Source organism: Sus scrofa, chromosome X (assembly GCF_000003025.6).
Source record: "Sus scrofa isolate TJ Tabasco breed Duroc chromosome X, Sscrofa11.1, whole genome shotgun sequence".
NCBI classification, from domain to species: domain Eukaryota; kingdom Metazoa; phylum Chordata; class Mammalia; order Artiodactyla; family Suidae; genus Sus; species Sus scrofa.
Genome location: NC_010461.5, coordinates 97,171,384 through 97,193,733, shown reverse-complemented (window position 1 = coordinate 97,193,733; position 22,350 = coordinate 97,171,384). Strand labels below are relative to the sequence as shown.

The 22,350-nt window shown below is 43.2% G+C and overlaps 1 protein-coding gene across 1 annotated transcript in view; it reads right to left on the bottom strand.

The window, feature by feature from the left end:
- DOCK11 (dedicator of cytokinesis 11) overlaps nucleotides 1-22,350 on the bottom strand; it is a 199,041-nt gene that overhangs the window by 73,795 nt on the left and 102,896 nt on the right. Inside the window, 8 exon segments of the mRNA XM_021080484.1 lie at nucleotides 2,198-2,309; nucleotides 4,879-4,962; nucleotides 8,550-8,696; nucleotides 10,006-10,077; nucleotides 11,248-11,373; nucleotides 11,454-11,523; nucleotides 13,593-13,711; nucleotides 19,939-20,028. Of these exon segments, the coding sequence (XP_020936143.1) occupies nucleotides 2,198-2,309; nucleotides 4,879-4,962; nucleotides 8,550-8,696; nucleotides 10,006-10,077; nucleotides 11,248-11,373; nucleotides 11,454-11,523; nucleotides 13,593-13,711; nucleotides 19,939-20,028 (820 nt within the window).

The following is a 22,350-nucleotide window of genomic DNA, read 5'->3' as shown; positions in this document are numbered from 1 at the left end:
GTACAATGAAATTTAAAACCCATTTATAAAAATATTCAAAAATTGCTCTAACATGAACATACTATATTTATTCCTTAGTCATATGTGATCATGCTAGCAAGAGCTCTATTTTTATTAACAAATATGAACGATTTTCCTTATCATATAGAATTAAGCATGCAAAATTTTACAAGCTAGGACCACACATCACTGGGGCTAAATGATAGCCTTAATGAGAATTTCCGTTGGGAAGACAGTCCCTAGAATTCTTTTTCTTCCTAGATGCTTTTCAGATCGTAAAAATCTTAGAATAAAACCTAGAGTGAAAGAATGCAATATTTGGCAATGTTTTAATACATTTCCTTATAGCTGAAGAAATCTAGTTACAACTACAAATTGGAGTAATTCTCTCTAATAATACTTGCTTGACCTATCTGTTTATATTTGTAAAATAGGAAAAGGAAGAGAAACCAGACAACTGAAATCACTGTAATGGTATTGACTGTTTCAGTAAATGTTGTATATTTTGGCCCCAGTACGAGGGGGTACAAGAACAATAAGAAAAACAGCCTCATCTCACTCAAAGTCATCATCACACAAATATATATCTTTTATGTCATAGAATTCCCACTTCAATCTATTTCTGTCGCTTCCTTTTTTAGCTCCTCGTCCATTTTCAATCCCAGTGGCTAATATCCTAGTTGGGACTTGCCTTCTAACTACTCAGAAGGGATTGTGACCAAGTTGAGTAATTCCTCCAATAGATATCTACTATTTTTATTTCCTATCCCCTACCTTTTAATTTTAGGCCATAAAGCTGAAGGATATGTTTCCCATTTCTTTTCTGGCCCCGTCAGCACTTAATGTAATGCTATGTATTCAGTTTGGACTTAATAAATGCTAAATCAGATTTAATCCTAAATCCTTACCCCCTTCTTTTCCCTGAATTCCTCAAGCTATGAATAAATACTGGGATATTTGAGCTCTACTTGCTCAGAATCTAATAAGGGAGTGGCTGAATAGGGGTGTTTAGGGTTTTCTTTTTTTTTTTTAACATTTTTTCTCCATTTCCACTGGCGTAATTCAAGCACCATCGTTCAGCAGCTATTCTCCTAGAAACCAAGGCAGCTGATAGTCTCCCTGCCACTGGTCATTCTCTTCTGTGAAGGCCCATCATCTTCTATGCGCAAGGCCAGTACTGACTAACCCAGGGGGCTTTAGCTGGGTAGATTATACAGTGGTTGTAAGGTTGTTTTTACTTCAGTGATTTGAATAAATCCAATCAGGTAGTTTCATCCACACCTTCAAAACTGTGGCCAAGCAGTCATTAAACAGGGTCAAAGAGAAGGGACGTGAGCCTGGGAGAGATAAACACACACTTAAAGAACCCTCCAGCCCCCATGCTGGCTTGAGCCAAAACTTGTTTTCCGAAGACATTGTTTTAAAGTTGATTGCTCTAGCAGTAAAGGCTCAAGCTGATTTTAAGAGTAAACAAATATTACCCCGCCTCCTAGGTTTTCTGGGTATAGGAACTAAAGCCTCATTTTGGCAAGGGAGGATTTGAAAAGCAAACAAAGCCCCCATCCATCTTAGGCATTCATGAAATAATCGTTTTTAAAAGACAGCAAACTACTTTAGAGTGAACCGAGTTAAACCTACCTACTGAAGTCAAACGGTCCACCGCAAATGAAAAAAAATCTAATTAATATATGAAAAGAAAAGGGACAAATAAAAAACATAGTAACATAAGAATAGTGCTACACAACAAAGCATTCAATAAAACTAGCAATGGAGATAACTGAAGGCATTTCATAAATTTAATACATACATATTTACTATTTTACTCTGCCTTTATACTTCTCCTTTGATGTTCCATTCAGCAGAAATGCATTTATATGGCTTTTTTCTTAACCGTCTCACATAAGAGTCCAAATAGTACTACAGAGAACAATTTTCCTAGCATCTGACATCTGGGCTTAAGCAGTAGTCTATGTACCACACCGAATTTTGCATACTGTGAATACTACCCCGACACTATGAAGCACATGCAGAGTATTGTTAACTAACCTATCGTTCGATAGTAATAATTCTGAGGTTACCTTTGGATTGACAGATTTAACTAGAACACATCAGACTAACTATACTAGCACTAGCCAAAAAGAGGAAAAAAAAAAAAAGGAAAACAGAAATCCAAATGATGGAAAACACAAATACGGACCTTGGACTCGCTGAAGTTTAGGTTTTGCAAATGCCATTGGCAAATTCAGAGGAATGTAATGTTCGTGATTGCAAATTGTTTGCAGAAATTCAAACTTGTATTCAGCCAGAACCTAAATGGAAAGAAATTACACACGAACTCATATTTAGTAGGCATTTACTATCTTCATAATTAAATACAGAGCATTACTTTTCAAAACGGAAGGGTTTAGTATTTTAGACATACCTTGAAATGTGACCTATGCAGTAAAGAGTTAACGCTGCAGGCCCAAGACTGCTCTCCTTAAAAAGGCCCGCTTGCCAGAACACTGTAAATTAACTATACTTTAATAAAAAACATTTTTAAGGAGTTCCCGTTGTGGCGCAGTGGTTAACGAATCCAGCTAGGAACCTTGAGGTTGCAGGTTTGATCCCTGGCCTTGCCCAGTGGGTCAAGGATCTGGCGTTGTCATGAGCTGTGGTGTAGGCTGCAGACACGACTCAGATCCCATGTTGCTGTGGCTGTGGTGTAGGCCAGTGGCTACAGCTCCGATTCGACCCCTAGCCTGGGAACTCCATATGTTGCGGGTGCTGCCCTGAAAAGACAAAACAAAACAAAACAAAAACACAAAAAATTTTACGAAGAGAGAATAAAGGCAGCACATTCTCAAAAACAAATTAAAAAAAAAAAAGCCTGCTTGCAAGGTTGGTCATTGGCTGGCATTTGGGAAATTTGGTTTTTTAAAAATAAGTTTCAGGTATACGACATTACAATGTGACACCTGTATACAATACAAAGGGATCACTCCCACCGGTCTAGTCACCTTTCATCACCATACAGTTGACACCCTTCACCCATTTTGCCCACCTCTTAATTTTACCCTTCCCCTGTGGTAACCACTAATCTGTTCTCTGTATCTGTGAATTCATTTTATTTTGTTTGTTCATTTTTCTTTAGACTCTACATATGAGTGTAATCATATAGAAGTTGTCCTTCTTCATCTGACTTATTTCATTGAGCATAATATCTTAAAGATCCATCCATGTTATAAAATGGCAAGATGTCACCTTTTTTAAATGCCTGAGTAATATTCCATTACACACACACACACACACACACACACACACACACACACACACACACACTTCTTTATCCATTCATCTGTCAACAGACACTTAGGTCGTTTCCTTATCTTGGCTATTGTGAGTAGTGCTGTACTGAACATAGGGGTGCAGATCATTTCAAATTAGTGTTTCCATGTTCTTTGGATAGATACCCAGAAGTGGAATAGTTGGGTCACATGGTAGTTCTAGTCTTAAATTTTTTTTCTTTTTTTTTTTTTTTTTTTGCTTTTTAGGGCTGCACCCAGGGCATACGGAAGTTCCCAAGTTCCCAGGCTAGGTGTGGAATCAGAGCTGCAACTGCCGGCCTACACCATAGCCACAGACAGCAACAGAGGATCTGAACTGCATCTGCGACCTACACCACAGCTACGGCAAAGCCAGATCCTTAACCCACTGAGTGGGGCCAGGGGTCGAACCTGCCTCCTCATGGATGCTTGTCGGGTTCGTTACTGCTGAGCCACAAGGGGACCACCTGCCAATACTATGTTGAATATAAAGTGGCAACAGTGGCCATCCTTGTCTTGTTGCTAATCTTACAGGAAAAGCTTTCAGTTTTTCACTGTTGAAGGTAACATTAACTGTGGGTTTGTTATATGTGCCTTTATTATGCTGAGGTACACTCCCTCTATACCCACTATTGAGAGTTTTTATCATAAATGGATGCTAAATTTTGTCAAAGGCTTTTTTGCATCTATTGAGATGATCATATGATTTTTATCTTTCATTTTATTAATGTGATGTATCAGGTTAGTTGATTTGTGGATCTTGAACCATCCTTGCATCCCTCGAATAATCCCACTTGGTCATGGTGCATGATCCTTTCAAGGTATTGTTGGATTTGGTTTGCTAATCTTTTGCTGAGGATTTTTGTATCTATATTCAAGGATACTGGCCTGTGATTTTCTTTTTTCTTTTTTCTTTTTTTTTTTTTTTGTGCTGTGGGAAATCAGATCTTGAAACAAACATTCCCAAGATGATAAGGTTATGCCTTCTGTGCCAGCCTGCTCAGACTGTTTGTGCAAACAGTGTGATTTATGGTGAACATCTGCTTTCTTTTCCTTTCCAAGACTCTGAAATTTTGACCAACTTCCAATATGTGACTAGACCCCAACAAAACCCCTAAACTCTGAGTTCCAAATGGGCTTTCTTAACCAGAAATATTACACAAGTGTGGCTCAATTTTCACTCCTGGATAGAGGACGTACTCTCTGTGACCCTTCGTAGGAGAGAGGATGCTCAGGAAGCCTGCACATGGGCTGCCCAGAATTTCACTTGATGACTCTTTCCCTTACTGATCTATCTGAACATCCTTACTATGTGAAATGTCATGAATCTTAGCCATGAGTACGATCACATGTTGAGTCCTGTGTGTCACTGTAGTGAACCGCCAAACATGTGGGTAGTCTTGGAGACCTCCCCTCAAACACTATCCTTTTTTCCCTGCTTTGAGGTACAGCTATACGCAAAGTACCTAAATGAAAACAGCAGTTCTGAAATCCTCCAGAGGAGAATAAATGTCACCCTTGGTCTCACACTCTAATGTCTAACATCTACTATAGTTATGTTCTTCTAACTTACCTTAGGATCTTTAGGGCTGAATCCAGATATGTAGTCATTTATCAAATTGAAAACAAATCCCCTATCCATTAGTGTCAAACAGCGCTATAGAAACCAAATAAAAATGAACAGTTAATTCCATAATTCCAAAAGTCTATCAAGTTTTTAAAATTTGTTGCACATTAAGAAGAGGATTGAGAATAGGAAAACTTTCAGAGATTTAGGTGATGTTAAAGAGATAAAGGGCAAATGACTTGTCATCGGAATTGGGACTGAACCGTATAATTTTCAAAGCAAGATATAAACACACAAATACACATATATATAACGTATATGTGTATAAACATACACATATATGTGCATATATATATAATCTATTGAGCTACATCACCTCATTTTGGTTAACTCTCCAAGCTCGAAGTGAACTGTAGGGTGGTCAGTTAGCTACTCAGAGGAGGGATTGCCTTTGTAAACATTTCAGGCCAAAAGGGAAGTTTTTACTTTGGGTCCTGTGAAATCCTGGCCTATAAAATATTCTTCCTTTATGACAGCCCTACTAGCTGTTCATATTTTCCTGCTGTGGTTCTCCTGGTTAAGGCTTTCATTACCTTGCAACTGCACAACTGCACTTATCCTCCTAACCAGTCTTCCCACCACTAATCTTTCCATCCAATCGATTTCAGATTAATCTCTAAGTCCTATAGCCCTAATCACTTTTCTTTTTTTTTTTTTTTTTGGTCTTTTTGTCTTTGTTGTTGCTGTTGTTGTTGCTATTTCTTGGGCCGCTCCCACGGCATATGGAGGTTCCCAGGCTAGGGGTCGAATCGGAGCTGTAGCCACCAGCCTACGCCAGAGCCACAGCAACGCGGGATCCGAGCCGCGTCTGCAACCTACACCACAGCTCACGGCAACGCCGGATCATTAACCCACTAAGCAAGGGCAGGGACCGAACCCACAACCTCATGGTTCCTAGTCGGATTCGTTAACCACTGCGCCACAACAGGAACTCCCTTAATCACTTTTCTTCCAAAAAGCTTTCAATAGTTTCCTATTGCCTCTAGCATAATTTCAAACTCTTTAGCTTGGCATTCAAGGACACTCACAAGCTTGTCCCAATCTACTTTTCCAGTTTTTTGGGTTTTTTTTTTTGTCTTTTTAGGGCCACACCCATGGCATATGGAGGTTCCCAGGCTAGGGGTCAAATTGGAGCTATAGCTGCTGGCCTACACCACAGCTACAGCAATGCGGGATCTGAGCTGTGTCTGCAACCTACACCACAGTTCACGGCAATGCCGGATCCTTAACCCACTGAGCGAGGCCAGGGATCAAACCCGAGTCCTCATGGATGCTAGTCAGATTCACTTCCGCTGAGCCACAATGGGAACTCCTACTTTTCCAGCTTTATTTCCTAATACAGCTCACATACTCATTATCCTCTCAAGATGCACTATGTATTCCCACCTTTGGGTCTGTGCTCATGCCAGGCCTAGCCAGCAACTATATCACCACTTCTGCCTAACTTGTTCATTCTTCCATGTTCTGATGAGATCCCATCTTCCAACTACTTTAGTTCACAGGACCCTTTAAATACTTTATACTAGCTTGCATTTTACTTATTATTTTCCTGTGCTTTCACCTAGAGAGCACAATATTTTTCCTTATGTTCTCCATGATGCCTAGGCGATCCCTAGACCATTCCTATGAAATACAAGGAACTCAATATTTGATTAACCAGCTGTCTGCATATCATCTTTCACGTCTCCTGTCAACTTCCACTGCCTCATCACCTCTCACCTGGATTAATGAGGTGGGCTTATATTTATCCATTCATCCAAAAACATTCTGAGCATCTGTTGTGTTTTAAACAATGTATTACATTCTAGAGAAATGCAAAGGTGGGTAAGACATGCTCTTCCGTCTTGTCCAGTGGTAAAGACAAATAAACAATTAAAATAAAGCACAACAAGAAGTTATAGAAGTGTGTGAAGGACGAGTAAATAACAGACGGGGTGATCAGCACTGCCTGGGAAGATGAGGAAAGAGCTAAGCCTAAACAATGAATGGACTCTGCCAGGCAGACAAGGGGGGAGGGATTGATCTAATTGGTTACCTTAACTCTGGCCTTTTCCTTACTTCTTTCATTATACCAGCAATACAGTTATCCTCAAAAATCTTTGGTGTTCCTCCATTGCATGTGGATCAAAATCTAAAATTGTTACCCTGACATTCAAGGCCTTCCATCATCTGGCACCACATGGCCTTTCCAGCTCTATCTCCTTACACCCTAAACTCTGCCCAATGACTTTCTCGCTCATTCCTGAACAATTCTTGAATGTACCTATCTCATCTATGCTTGTGACTCCTCCACCTGCAACACTCCCTGATCATGATCCCTCCCTTTCTCATTTTCCTGTTGTATTTTGTTGTTTGTACTTTCAGTAAAACAGTCATCACCCTTTATCTTGTATAAGTATTTGAATATAATCACAGAGACAGCCTCTCACATCTTTGAATCCTCACAGAGAAGGCAGACAAATGTTTGTTGATCTGAATTAGGTAAATACCACTATTAAATCAACTATGTTCTATTGCCTTTACATAGCAAACTTCAAGTTTCAGCTCCATGGAAGAAACTGAGATTTTGTATTTCAAACAGTCTCATCTTTACTTTAAAAAGACAAGTGGATATTTGATTTTTTTTTTTTTTTTTTTTGGCCGTACCCATGGCGTGTGGAAGTTTTGGGGTCAGGATGGAATCTGTGCCACAGCAGTGACCTGAGTCACAGCAGTGACAATCCAGATGTTCGGTTTTTAATACACGAAAGGGCTTATATAATAGTGTCAAAACTTTATTTCCATTCTGGTGAAGAGAGGTCTTATATCAGAAAATAATGCTCTGAAGACCTGAAACCTAGTTGTGAATTTTAAATAAGAAAACAAGGGTATGTTAGACATTAAAACTGCTTGGATGGATTATTTGCCTGTGAGGTTCTTAAAAGAAGGTTGAGATATGCTAAAGGGCTGAGAGAAGACAGGGAGTGGAAAGAAGCAAGTAAAAACTAAGTGCATTACAAATCCATGCTCCATCACTGCAACAAATCAAATATTTTTATTACCCACTTTCTAGAGCAATCGCATTCCAGCATTGCCCCTTACATACTGATAATAACAATGAGAAATGTGCTATCTTTCATAAACACAGGCATTTCTAGTATCTCTCAAACAAAATAATCTCACTGGCCCAAATTACCAATTTTTATTTACACGTATTAGCAACAAGCAGATGGCGATCATATCAGCAACTGTGCTTTTGGTTCAAGAGTTACAAACTCAAAGGCCAACAGGGGTCAGAGAAGTGATTGAAATGTATGAAGAGGATCAGAGGTATATTAAGGAGTGGTGGGGATTGTGGCAACCTAGAAAGGACAGGCCCTGTCTAAAGGCATTCGAATTAATATATTTGAAAAACAGCATGTAAAACAAGCAAGACAGGCATGCCTTCCTGATAAGCCGCCTGTGGAGGGCCTCTGAGTTAATTAATTAGCTGTTGGAGGTGGAGGGATCAAACTTGACTGTTTAACTCGGCGGCCTAGCTGAGTCTCTAGAAAGTGGGTAATTTTTTTTCCTTCGGCTTTAAAGACCATAATGGTGAAGAATAATTCCTTACCATGTTCTGGTTGCCTTTAACTCACCTTCAGGAAGCTAGCCAAACTATAATTGACATTTCTGGACTCATCAGGAATCTCTGCATAGCGAATGGTCACGTGGGGAATGATTGCAAGGAGCAATGAATGTAAGACATGATGATATGCCTCAGGAAATCTCTGGCCTCTGGGAAGCTTAAAGTAAATAGGCATTAAAAAAAAGAGTTGCAAAAGGTCTAAATCAATCACTGGTTTTATTTTCAAATACATTCTGTATATAAATGTGTGGGGATTTTTTTTGGGGGGGGTTGTCTTTTCTAGGGCCATACCCACGGCCTATGGAGGTTCCCAAGCTAGGGGTCAAATTGGAGCTACAGCTGCCGGCCTACGCCAGAGCCACAGCAACGGGGAATCCTACACCACAGCTCACGGCAACGCTGAATCCTCAACCCACTGAGCGAGGTCAGGGATCGAACCCACAACCCCATGGTTCCTAGTAGGATTCATTAACCACTGAACCACGACAGGAACTCTAAAAATGTGTTTTTAACTAGAGTATATTTCTTCTCCCAACTTCAAAACGACATCATTAAATTGGGATTGGATGGGCAATGGCCTCCTACTGTACAGCACAGGAAACTGTGTGTGATTGGGTCACTTTTCTGTACAACAGAAACGGAAGAAACAATGTAAATCAACTGTAATTTAAATTTTTAAAAAATCACTCATTCAGTGTATACTTTAGGTCACTGTAGGAACTGTCTGGACCTCTAATAAGATAACTGAACTGAAATCATGAATAAGAGGGGGTCATTCTGACCCAACTTTGGAATCAAGTTCCTGAGATATAGGCCCATCTGCTTTTCACTGCATCTTTTTTTCCTGCCACACAAATTATACAAGTATCCAAGCATCTCATTTTCAGTAAACCCGTTCTGTGAAAATTCTGATAAAAATGATAAATAAGAGGTGAATATATTTTACTTCACAAGTCTTAGCTTTCAATTCCTATCACTGAGAACCTTTCTTTGTCCTTTTGCAAGAGTTTAAAAATACAACACAATGGATACAGCACATTCCAGGAACACATCTATTGCATAAAGGGTTTGTAACTTTGTACATGTCTTCGACCTGTCTAAGAGAATGGTCTTTCTGACTTGGTACCCTTTCTTCTTCCCAATGAATGTTTTCAATATAAGGTGTTTTAAAACCACAAGGCAAAGGGAAAGCTTCAAAGATAATGCATGGAACGTGACAAGTACCTCCCAGGAAAGAATCTATGTGGAAGAGTCTCTGAAGATTAGACTTTGAAAACATGAACTGTCGGACCTCGGATTTGTGCAACACATGCACTGTTTGTTTGGGGTTTTTTGAAGCAAAATTGAAAGAGCTAAGCGCTAAGAGCCCTTAAAATTTAAAATGGGATTTGCACATGCGAATGGCTACCTGTGAATAAGATTAGCCTTCTCTGTCTAGGTTAAGTATTATTCTTGAGCCTACTTACCTTAATTTTATTCTCTTCCAACAAGTATGTGGCCATAGACTTTGCAATAATTTCAAAGAAAAACCATGAGTACTAAAATGAACAAATAAATAGCAATCAATCTTTAATAGTTACCCAAATCCTTGAAGCTTAGCAAAGTTTAAGCAATCGGTATGGATTTCATCTCTGAACTTTAATAACATTTTAAAATGGTCGAAACTGACTAGCCAAGTCCCAGGGAATACCTGCAAACTGTGTTGGCCACGAGGTAATATTGGACCTCAAGGGCCGGCTGGCAACACACAAAGGGCGTTTAGTGGGAACATTCCTCAGTGGGGAGGGGTATTTTATCACTGGCATTGCTTTGATTTGCCTACATGTAGTGATAAGAGTGAATCAACTTTTATTTTATTATTGCGATTAAATGCTCTACACACAAAGACGTATATCATTGCCTGCACCCAGCAGGGGCCCCAATCGCGCCCGTGGCACAACACTGGGGCCCGCCCAAGTAGCAGAGGTGTCTGTGGAAGGGCAGTTGGAAGGGTACAGAGAAGCTGCAAGCAGATACAACCTAAGATACCTGAAATGGCAATTCTACCGTTAATAGCATAAACAGTAAAAAATAATGACAGTAATCAGGGCCATTATTTGAGGGCCTACTATATACCAGGAACGACATGGTAAAAGGCTTTGCTTTTATTTTAGAAGCGAGGAATCGGAGGCTCAGAACTGCTTAATAACCTACCCTAGGTCACAGAACTACTATGGGGTACGTACAGGATTCTAATCCAGGTCTCTGCTCCCCAATTTTTTTTCTTCTTGGGGTCACAGCTGCAGCATGTGGAAGTTCCCAGGCTAGGGGTCCAATTGGAGCTGTAGCTGCCGGCCTACACCAGAGCCACAGCCACACAGGATCCGAGCCGCGGCTGCGACCTACACCACAGCTCACGCAGCGCCGGATCCTTAACCCACTGAGCAAGGGCAGGGATGGAGCCCGCAACCTCATGGTTCCTAGTCAGGTTCTTAACCACTGAACCACAACGGGAACTCCCCAAATTCTTTCTATTACACATTCAACTGCAGGCAGGGGGTAGGCGGGGAGGGTGAAGGGAAAGAAGGAGGTCCTGTGGAGAACTTAGGGGAAGGCTAAGGGGCGGGGTCACCTGAGAAAATGATGGAAGACCAGATGTGAATTGGGAGGGTCCCCACGCAAACATGTCCCTGGCTGCTTTGGGGGCCTGCTGTGTCCTGTGTGCTTACCTTTAGGAGTTTGTTTATTGATAAAAAGTCTGCAGACTGTTTCAATATCGCGATCATCGTAGTAGCCAGCGTTTCATGTATCAGCTGGGCCTGAGGAACACTGGGTTTTTCAGGTCGGAAGCTATACTGCAATCAGAGGAAACGGACCGTAAGGCCAAATTCTCCCAGAAGACGACTTGCTCAGAAAGAAAGCTTATGCCACAAACCTTTATGAAAGATCTCAAATAATTATCCAAGCCTTCTTCATGGCACTTTGAGACGATATGTAAGAGAACCCTGAAACAAAATCCACAAAAGTCAGCCTGTCAGGCTACCATTAACCACCGCAGTTTGCCTGTTAAATAAGACTATCCTATGTAACCCTAAAAATATCTGACACTGTCAATAACGAAAGGCGAGAGGATTGCCTTAAAAAGTAACGGGGATCTGGGCCTGACAAAGATTTCGGCATCTAACATGCTCGGGGCCTTGTAAAATATATTTCCTGGTTCCAAAGACAGATATTTTATTTTGGCAGCCCAGATATTTTATCTCCTTTCTAAATCCCATTGCGAGTATGGTCACAGCTACTAGGTAGTAAAACAAACAAACAAACAAGCAAACCAAAAAACCTTCAGTAAGGTAAATACTGCAATCCCCTCGAGGGAGAATAAAAGGAGAAGAATAGAAAAATAAAATGTTAAGCATGTCAACAGATGGGGGATACAGGGAAGGGAGAGACAGAGCAGGTGTGATGATAAAAATCGGAAGTACATCTAAAATTCAGAGCAAGTTTTAAAGTTATGAGACCAGCAGTGGTTCTTCCACTTTGGCAGCATCCGGACCACCTGCAGGGCAGAGTACTTGACCCTCTCCCAGAGTTTCTCATTTGTGAGGTCTAGGGTGACATTCCATGCCTGGCATTTTTTTTTTTTTTTTGATCTTTTTGCCTTTTCTAGGGCCACTTCTGCGGCATATGGAGGTTCCCAGGCTAGAGGATGAATCGGAGCTGTAGCCACAGGCCTACAGCAGAGCCACAGCAACACAGGATCCGAGCCACATCTTCGACCTACACCACAGCTCACCGCAACGCCGGATCCCTAACCCACTGAGCAAAGGCAGTGATCGAACCCGCAACCTCATGCTTCCTAGTTGGATTCGTTAACCACTGCGCCATGACGGGAACTCCTCATGACTGGCATTTTTAATAAGCCCTCAGGTGCCACTGATGCTGCTGATCTGGGAGCCACATTTCAAGAACCACTGGACTAGAACAATGCTTTTAAAATTTTCAACCAGACTATGCCCAACAGCGGAGAAGAACAAATAAAATGCAACTGTGTGGAGCTCAAGCCCTGCAGGGAAAGGGATTTTTTGGGGGAGGGGGGAGGTTTTGACAAGAGCAGAAGCAGCAAAGCCAGAAACACCCGGCACTAGGCTCACCATTTTTAAAAAAAGGTCCTGTTTTAAATTTGAAATATAGGTGCATTTTGCATTCTACGCTACAATGCACCCTTGCTTGTTTACATGTACAAAGAACACTCCATTATTCTTTTGAGTAAAAACTGACGGCCTAGGGCCACTCTGTCCAATAGGAGAACCACTGGTAACAAGTGACTATGTACATTAATTCAAATTAACTACCATTAAAAATTCAGTTCCTCAGTTACACTAGCCACACTTGAAGGGCTCAGGAGCTAAATGGGCCTAATGGCTACCATATTGGACAGCACAAGTACAGAACATTTCCGTGATTGGAGAAAGTTCGATTGGACAACACTTGCCAAGGGCAATGGTTCTCAGACCCCATTGCATTATGGCATCATTAGGGAAACTTAAAAAAAATACCGATGCGGAGTTCTAACCTCAGAGATTCTGGTTTAATTGATATGAACTAGGGTCTGGACCAGACTTTTTTTTTTTTTTTTTTTTGTCTTTTTGTCTTTTTGCTATTTCTTGGGCCGCTCCCACGGCACATGGAGTTCCAGGCTAGGGGTCCAATCGGAGCTGTGGCCACCGGCCTACACCAGCCACAGCACGCGGATCTGAGAACAAAGTATTTTACAAGTCCCCCCCCTCATGTTTATCGATTCTTACCACTAAGATACTAGACATTTTTTAAAGCTTCCAGATGATTCTACCATGTAACAGTTTTAGAACCCCCCCTGGTTGAGGAAAACAGTAAGTTTATCCTATGATTTCTGGTACCTTCTATTCCTGGGGATATAGGTCCCTCGGTCTGAGAAGCCTGAAACTAGAGAAGGTTGCTATTCGATTTCTCCCTTGGAAGACAATTTATATTTAAACCAAAAAAAACGCAAAAGGAAACAAAAGTCGCGTCTCTGTATTGTAACCCGGAAACTCACATGGTGCAGTTGATGGGAACGTCATCTTCGCGGGTCATATTTGTGAGAACTCGGAAGAGTTGCATAAGAATTACAGGTAGAAACTGGATCATGACTTGGATCTCCATGGCATGCAGGCACTAAAATAAATCATTATTAGTTACGAAAACCAACAGAATCTGACATAACTTGCAAAGGTGAAACAACAAAAAATTAAGTCATGGGAAACACATTCACGAGAATACAAGCTCACTTCAAGGCAAGTTTCAGGGGGTAGGGGACTTGATCAATTGCTTTTATCCACATTTGACACTCTGATTGTCTTAGTTGATTTATTATTAAATGCTCTACGGAAGATAAAAAGCATAACTGGAATAAACAGGTTTGGGAATAAAGACCATTGACTCCTGGTAAACCAACACTCAACTGGGGTGGGGAGCAGGTGCGTTTGGAGGTCCCAGAGACTGGCCTACCAGCCACTGGTATTTGCGTGTTTTACAGGAGAAAGTGGGCCATTGCTTTCTGGGGAGAACTTATGTGGGATTCAATAAAGTGTGTTTCTATATATAAGTGCCTTAATGCTGACACCACAAAGTGGGGCAGCTCTGCCTTCTAACAGCCGCATAATACATTTCTTCACAGTGCTAACTAACCCTCTATCTCTAGCGATGGGCATGTTACCAGCAGAAAGAAGACATGGGTTCATATATACATAGAAATGACACGAGCAGCCACGTTTGGAAAATGTCCTTTCTTCTCCCTTCCCTTCTCTCTGTGTTCATGCCTTCATGTTCCTTCATTCACTCCCTCATTTAGTCAACTGGCCACCAAAAAAAAATCTCACTGAACAGCTTGTACACCAGTTCAACATTCACCGTCATGGGAAATACAGAGATGGATAAGACAAGTCTCTCTACTAAGGAACTCCCTTCCTCTCGGATCCTCTTTCCACCCTTATTCTCGCCATCCCTTTTCAGGCCTCTCTCAACTGTATCTGAGTCATCTCAACAGGGACCTCGAAGATTTCCATGCAACTTCTCTTCCATCAGATGCATAAGGCAAGATGCTGAGTTCAAGGAACCTATGGTCTACCCTTCGGTCCTTCCTCACTCTTGCCTTCTCTCTTCCATCTCACAGCCATCACCCTTCTTCAGGACTTGAACCCATAAGCCAAAGGGTCTAATAATTTTCTAGTAGGCTTCTCTACCGTTTCTTCTCGGTCCCAATAAGTCCAATGCTCATTTCCAAAAAGTAACTCTCCCAAATACTGGTTCCATCAGGCCACCTTCAGCTACCATCAAGATTTTTTGGGGAGTTCCCACTGTGGCTCAGTGGAAATGAATTTGACTAGCATCCATGAGGATGGAGGTTCAATCCCTGGCCTTGCTCAGTGAGTTAAGGATCTGGTGTTGCCATGAGCTGTGGTGTAGGTCTCAGACACGGCTTGGATCCCACGATGCTGTGTCTGTGGTGTAGGCCAGCAGCTACAGCTCTGATTCGATCCCTAGCCTGGGAACCTCTATATGCCGTGGGTGCGGCCCTAAAAAGACCAAAAAAGTTTTTTTGATGTTTCTCCATTACCTAGGGCAATGGTTTTCAACCAGAGACCACTCTGCCCCCACCCACAGGACATCTGGCAATGTCTGGAGACATTCTGAGTTGTCAGATTGGGAGTGAAGGGTGCTACCGACATGGAACAGATAGGACAGGGTGCTGCTAAACATCCTACAATGCACAGGACAGCCCTTTACAACAAAGAACTCTCCTGTCCCAAATGTCAACGGTGCCAAGTTTGAAAAACTCTGACCCAGGGTATTAAGTCTAAGTTACTTAAGACCCAACTACATTTTTAGCCTTAACACTCAGCATTCCTCACAGGGTCAAACTGGTGTCTTGACCGTTCCTTGAATATATCATATGTAAGCTTACCTTTGTGCCTTCGTTCACATTTTATTTTTTTTTTTTTTGCTGCCCCCACAGCATATGGAGGTTCCCAGGCCAGGGGTCCAATCAGAGCTACAGCTGCCAACCTACACCACAGCCACAGCAACGCAGGATCCAAGCCACATCTGTGACCTACACCACAGCTCACAGCAATGATGGATCCTTAAGCCAGTGAGCAAGGCCAGGGATCACACCTACATCCTCATGGACGCTAGTCAGATTCGTTTCTGCTGAGCCACAATGGGAACTTCTGTTCACATTTTTCGGCCACATCCTAGCCACCCTTCCAAGTCAAGTTCAAACCCTCGTTTCAGCAAAAGCCATTCATTCACTCCATTCAACAAAGGCATACTGAATGAACTTCCAATTGCCAAGCACTCCAGAAAACCATGATTCCCACCCATCAAACGGGTCACAGACTATGGGAGGAAAACGCGTGGAAATAAATGACCACCATACATACAGTAACCAAAACTAGTATATACACAACGCACAGAGGAAGCAGCAGCTGAGTCTGCAAGGGAGGAGGGAACATTCCAGGTGGCTTCAGAGAGGAGGAAGGTTAAAGGGTATTAGGATCACATCAGGTAGGAAAGAGAGAGATGGGCATTCCAGGCGGAGCTGATCTCCCTGCTCCAGTACTGTCCCTCTGTCATTTATTCTCCACAGGGTTTGTTTTTGTTTTTGTCTTTTTGCCTTTTCTAGGGTCGCTCCCGGGGCATATGGAGGTTCCCAGGCTAGGGGTCCAATAGGAGCTGCAGCCACCGGCCTACACCACAGCCACAGCAACGTGGGATCCGAGCCACGTCTGTGACCTACACCACAGCTCACGGCAATGCCGGATCCTTAACCCACTGAGCAAGGCCAGGGATCGAACTCGCAACCTCATGGTTCCTAGTCGGATTCGTTAACCCCTGCACCACGACGGGAACTCGCCGCCACAGGGTTCTTTTTGAAAGGCACATTCGATAATGTCCCTTCCTTCCGTTACAAACGAAACCAACCATCACGAGCCAAAAGCCGTCAGGAGCTCCCCATCCTACAGGTACCCTACCCCCGCCCTGACACCTCTGAGGCTGTCCTCCCCCTTCGCTGCTCCCTGTGCTCCAGCGACGCTGTCCTTGTTTTTTTTCTGTCCTTCGCAAGTGCCACTGCAAGGTGTTTACACCTGCTGCAATACCCCGTCATCCTTTTAACACGGCTTCACCACCTATGCTGTCTTCCTCTTGCCAGTTTCTTTCAGCTCGAAGTGTCGTCCCTCCTCAGACAGGGTCTCCCTGACAACTCCACCTCCACTGCACTCTCGCTCACGTTCGATCGCATTAACCTGTGCTGTTTTCTTTTTTTTTACTTTTTTTTTTCTTTTTATGGCCATACCTACGGCACACGGAAGTTCCCAGGATCGAACCCGCACCCTCACAGAGATTCTTTACCTGCTGAGCCACAACGGGAACTCCCCTGTTCTGTTTTCTTCACAGCACTCACTCCTCACTAATGGGACTGACTTATTTATAATCTCTCTACCCAACTAGAGCAGGTCTGCTGTCTGAAGTTGTCCCCTATTATATTCCCAGCATCCAGTACAATATCTGGCCCATAGTAGGTGCTCAATAAATATTTTCTGGGGGGGGGAAGACTGAATAAATGAATAAAACAAGGAACCAAAGGATAAGATAAGGAAGGGAACCCTCTAGTCTCAGTGGTTCCTGTTTCATGACCTCAGCATTTTATCCTGTATCACACATTTAATATTTAATTACATATTGCCTAAAACTACCATGTGTACTGCTTGACTTATATGGTAATTTGACCTTTGTGGTCCTGTCTCTCTGACTGGCTGGAGGATTCCTCTGGGCAATGAGCCTAAGTGACTCTTCTTTGCAAGCCCCACAGCATCTAGGAAAATACTGAACACGTAATAAGAGCTCAGCATATGGATATTAAATGAACTGATGAAACAACGTCATTTACAGGGACACCAGATAGCAAGGGAGAAAGAGCACAGGGCTAGGAGTCAAGAGACACAGCAAAGATGCTGGTTCGGCTCAGCTCTGTTACTAACCAGCTGAATGACCACAGGCAAACCATTCTCCTTGGGCCTCAGTTTCATCATCTGTAAAAAAAATCGCTAAAGATCCCTTTCAGCACTAACTTCCCTGCAGGAGTACGGCTCTCACGTGGCACTTCATTCACTGCCACTAGGGGGCGAGCACAGGTCATACAAATATCAGAAATTCCACACCCTGAAAAACACAAATTTGAGTACTTTCTTTTCCCCCTTCATTCTAAGAAATCCAGTCTAGGAAAAGAGCGTTCTGTTTAATTCTGTTAAAACTTTTACCAAGCTTCCCCACTGGAAGAGAAAGCCAATGGGCTGAACATTCATACACAGAGCGGGCGTTAGATGATTATTATATTTCTAATGATACTTAAGAATAACAGCCACCATTCATCAGCTACCTCCCTGACTCTTCCCTTCCAACAGGATTATTTTCTGTGTGGGAGGTGGAATGATACTTTAAAAACCAAAGTCACAGCATGCCACGCCTCTGTTCAAGGCTTCCCTTCTCAGGTGGGGTAAAATTCCAACGTCTCACCGTGGCTTACGAGGCCTTAGCTGACCAGCCCCCCAGCTACCTTTCCAGTGTGATGTCCCCCTCCTTCCGGGTACCAGCCTCCTGGAACTCCTGCTGTTCCTTGATCGCAACAAGCAAGCCCCTCGGGGCCTTGGCACTTGGTTTCCAGCTCTTCCCCCCAAGTGCACAAAGCTGGCACCCTCCTTTCCTTTAGGTCTCTGTCAAATGTCACTTTATGGGAGAGCTCTTTTTTGACGCTTTACCTAAAAGTGGGACCCCGGATCGCCCCTTATTCTCCTTTACGATGCTTTGGTTTTCTTTACGGCACTTATTACCACCTGACACAACACATAGTCAGCCCTCCTCAGCTGCAGGTTCTGCATTTGTGGATACAGAGGGCTGAGTGCAAGGGACTCGAGCATCTTCGGATTTTGATATCGAATGGAGGGTCCTAGAACCGATCCCAATGGACAGAGGGACTGCTGTATACGTAGATATTTATTCATTTAGGGGTTTATTGTCCATCTGTCTCCACGACAAAGTAAATAAGCTCCTTGAAAACAGGGATATTGTTTGCTTTCTTCACTTCTGCTTCCAATGTTTAGAACCACGCCTGGCCCTTAGGAAGCACTCAAGAAACAAGTGTGGAGTGAATGAATATTATACAACAGATGCCCTATCTCACTGAGGTCTCACAACCACACTACAAGTTGGTATTATTGCTTATCCCTATGTGGCAGATGAAGAAACACAGGCTTGGGATAAGTGTGGTAACTTGGTCAAGGTCAATCACAGAGCTAATATGGGACAGATCTGGGACACAAACTCAGGTTGTGATTCCAGGACCCCTACAGGTAGGTATGCTCTCTTGTCATACTACCTCTCCTAAAGAAATGACCATGTTTTGTTTCCTGAGAAGATCATTAGCAGTACCACATGTCCAAAGGGAAATCCTGCAGAGGCTTCATTTAAAATCAAAAGTCCTGGAGTTCCTGTTGTGGCGCAGCGGAAACGAATCTGACTGGGAACCATGAGGTTGTGGGTTCGATCCCTGGCCTCACTCAGTGGGTTAAGGATCCAGCATTGCCATGAACTGTGGGGTAGGTCAAAGACTCAGCTCAGGTCCTGCGTTACTGTAGGCCAGCAGCTGTAGCTGCAATTCAACTGCTAGCCTGGGGACTGCCATGTGCCTTTTTTGCGTAAAAAGGCCAAAAAAAAAAAAATCAAAATTCCTCAGACTTGCCACAGCTGACTCTACTGATGGAGCAGCCAAAAGAAAAGTCACTGTCAGCTAGGACGTGTGTCCAGGGCTGCCATGCCAGGGAATAAACAGAGTCTTGGATTCTCAACACATCTGGTAAAACATGGCTCTCTCTTAGGCAACATGCAGAAGCTAGGTTCTCTCTTTCAAGCTGACCCTTTTGATAATCTTCCTCCTACAGACACAGGAAATCATTTCCCATTTTATTCCGAGCAAAAGCGATTTCGTTTCTCCTGGCGCCTCCCCCCCATAGCATTCTCCACCTTGACTAGCCAGTCAGCAAGATGAGAACAGACCAAATTGATTTATGGAACCGAAATCAACATTTTCATGTGAATTCTCAAAATAATGTCGTCGAATTCTGGCTCTAACTTTTTCTTCCTCATGGAGCAATTCTGCTGTCTGCTTCTAAACAGCCATGTGTTGGAAAAGCGCATAATAGAAACTGTTCTCTTGAGGAGACACGAAAAGCAGCCTAAAGTGTTAGCTGGATTTTCTCTCCCCCCGCCCCTCGCCTCGTATCAAAAACGTGGCAACAGAAAGACCTGAGAAACAAACCTTTCACAGATAGTGGCTGTGCATTTACCTTTAAATATTTAATGAGCTCCCCTGGAACTTCTTTCGAGCCCGACTGAATCAGCTGGCAGTGATGGAAGAATTTGTGCACATGTAGATCCTGCAAAACAGATGGACACCGCCACCTGAAGTTTGATTCATCACCTGCAAAGCTCTCTACCTCTCTCCCACCCCGCCTTACCCCCCAATCTTGCAGACCTGTTGACCTGGCTGGTTGTTTGTTTTTGTTTTGTTTTGTTTTTAGGGCCACATCCACGGCACATGGAAGTTACCAGGCTAGAGGTTGAAGCCAAGCTGCAGCTGCTGGTCTACACCACAGCCACAGCAACACCAGATCCGAGCTGCATCTGTGACCTACACCACAGCTCACGGCAACGCCAGATCCTTAACCCACTGAGCAGGGCCAGGGATCGAACCCACGTCCTCAGGGATACTAGTTGGGTTCGTTACCCCTGAGCCACAATGGGAACTCCCAACCCGGCTGTTCTAATGGCCACACTCGGCAGCTGCAGCTTCCAACACGTGTGTTCATAATGAGCGCCACGACCCTCCTGAGCAGCACACAAAGCACCCAAACCGGGCACCCTCAGCATGTACCTACACAGTTTATGCCCAACTTGTCAAAAATTTGTTTAATTAATTAATTTATTTTTTTGGCCTTCAGTGTAAGCTCTGAAGGTGCGCTGCTTCTATGTCTTAATGAAACGAGCAGGATGAGAGGTCTGAACTGACAGGTGAGGAAAGGGAGCAGCAGGGAGGCTTCAGAACAACAGTCTCAGGCGTTCAAGGCACACCAACCAGGGTCCAGCTGTCCTATATGGCGTCTGCAGAGGTTGATTTTTTTTTTTTTTTTTTTTGCTTGTTTAGGGCCACACCCAGGGTGTATGAGGTTCCCAGGCGAGGAGTGAAATTAGAGCTACAGCTGCCGGCCTCCTCCAGAGCCACAGCGATGCCAGATCCAAGCCAGGTCTGGACCTACACCACAGCTCAGAGCAACGTCGGATCCTTAACCCACGAGCAGGGCCAGGGCTCGAACCCGCATCCTCAGCGTTCCTAGTTGGGATCGTTAACTGCTGAGCCATGAAGGAACTCTCGAGAGGTTGATTTTTGAGGACAGCCCGGATTGTATCAGGAACTGGCATCATGAAATTTGTATTTTAACCTGCTTCCTCTCATACTACCTGTGTGACCGTGGGTAAATCATCAAACCTGACCGAGCCTCAGTGTCTTTACCCACAGAATGGTGAGGTGGGAAGTGGGGACCCAGAGCGACCTTGTGGCCACACCAAGGGGCGTGGACTTCACCTTCTCCATCCATGATTTTTCAAACTGCGCTTGAGGCTTCTCAGCTCTTTGAGTCTAATTTCATGGATGCTACCAAGAGCAAACGGTAGTAGCCAGCCATGATCCACTGACCGCCAACTTCTGTGTTCGACTCCAGTCTAACCATGAGAAAAACATCAGACAAGTTCCAACAGAGGGGAGTCCTACAAACTACCCGCACTCCTGAGAACTGACAAGGTCACCGCAAACAACAGACGTCTCAGAACTTGTCACAGCCAAGAAGAACCTAAGGAGATGGGACAACTAAATGTAACATGCCATCCTAGATAGACTCCTGGAACAGAAAAGGGCATTAACAGGTAAAAATGAAGGAAATTTGAATATAGTCCAGACCTTAGTTAATGATGATGTCTCAATATTGCCTCATTAGTTGTAGCAAAAGTGCCATACTAGTGCCAGACATTCATACTGGGCGGTGGGAGGGGGGGAATTACCTGGTGACCTGGCAGTTAAGAATCTGGCATTGTTACTGCTGTGGCATGGGTTCGATTCCCGGCCCAAGAACTTCTGTATGCTACAGGCACAGCCCCCAAAAATAAATAAATAAAATTTTTAAATTTTTTGTTTTAATTTTAAAAAAATCCTAGGGGAAACTACATACAGAGATTATGGGACGTCTCTGTACTCTCCTCACAATTTTTCTGTAAATCTAAAACTGTTCAAAACAAATAAAACATATTGTTTAAAATGGTGATAATAACCTCCACATTCCTTTCAGAGTTTTGTTAGACTCGAATCAGTTAATGGTAATCTGAGAAGAATTTTAAATTTGAGCTATGATTAAGAATGATGGGAGCTCCCGTTGTGGCACAGCAGTAACAAATCCGACTAGTAACCATGAGGATGCGGGTTCAATCCCCGGCCTCACTTAGTGGGTTAAGGATCCGGCGTTTCCATGAGCTGTGGTATAGGTCACGGATGAAGTTCATCTACTGCATTGTTGTGGCTGTGGCAGAGGCCAGCAGGTGTAGCTCTGATTTGACCCCTAGTTAGCCTGGGAACTCCATGTGCCACAGGTGTGGCCCTAAAAAGAGGCAAAAAAAAAAAAATGATGTTATTACTAATGCGAAAGTCAGAG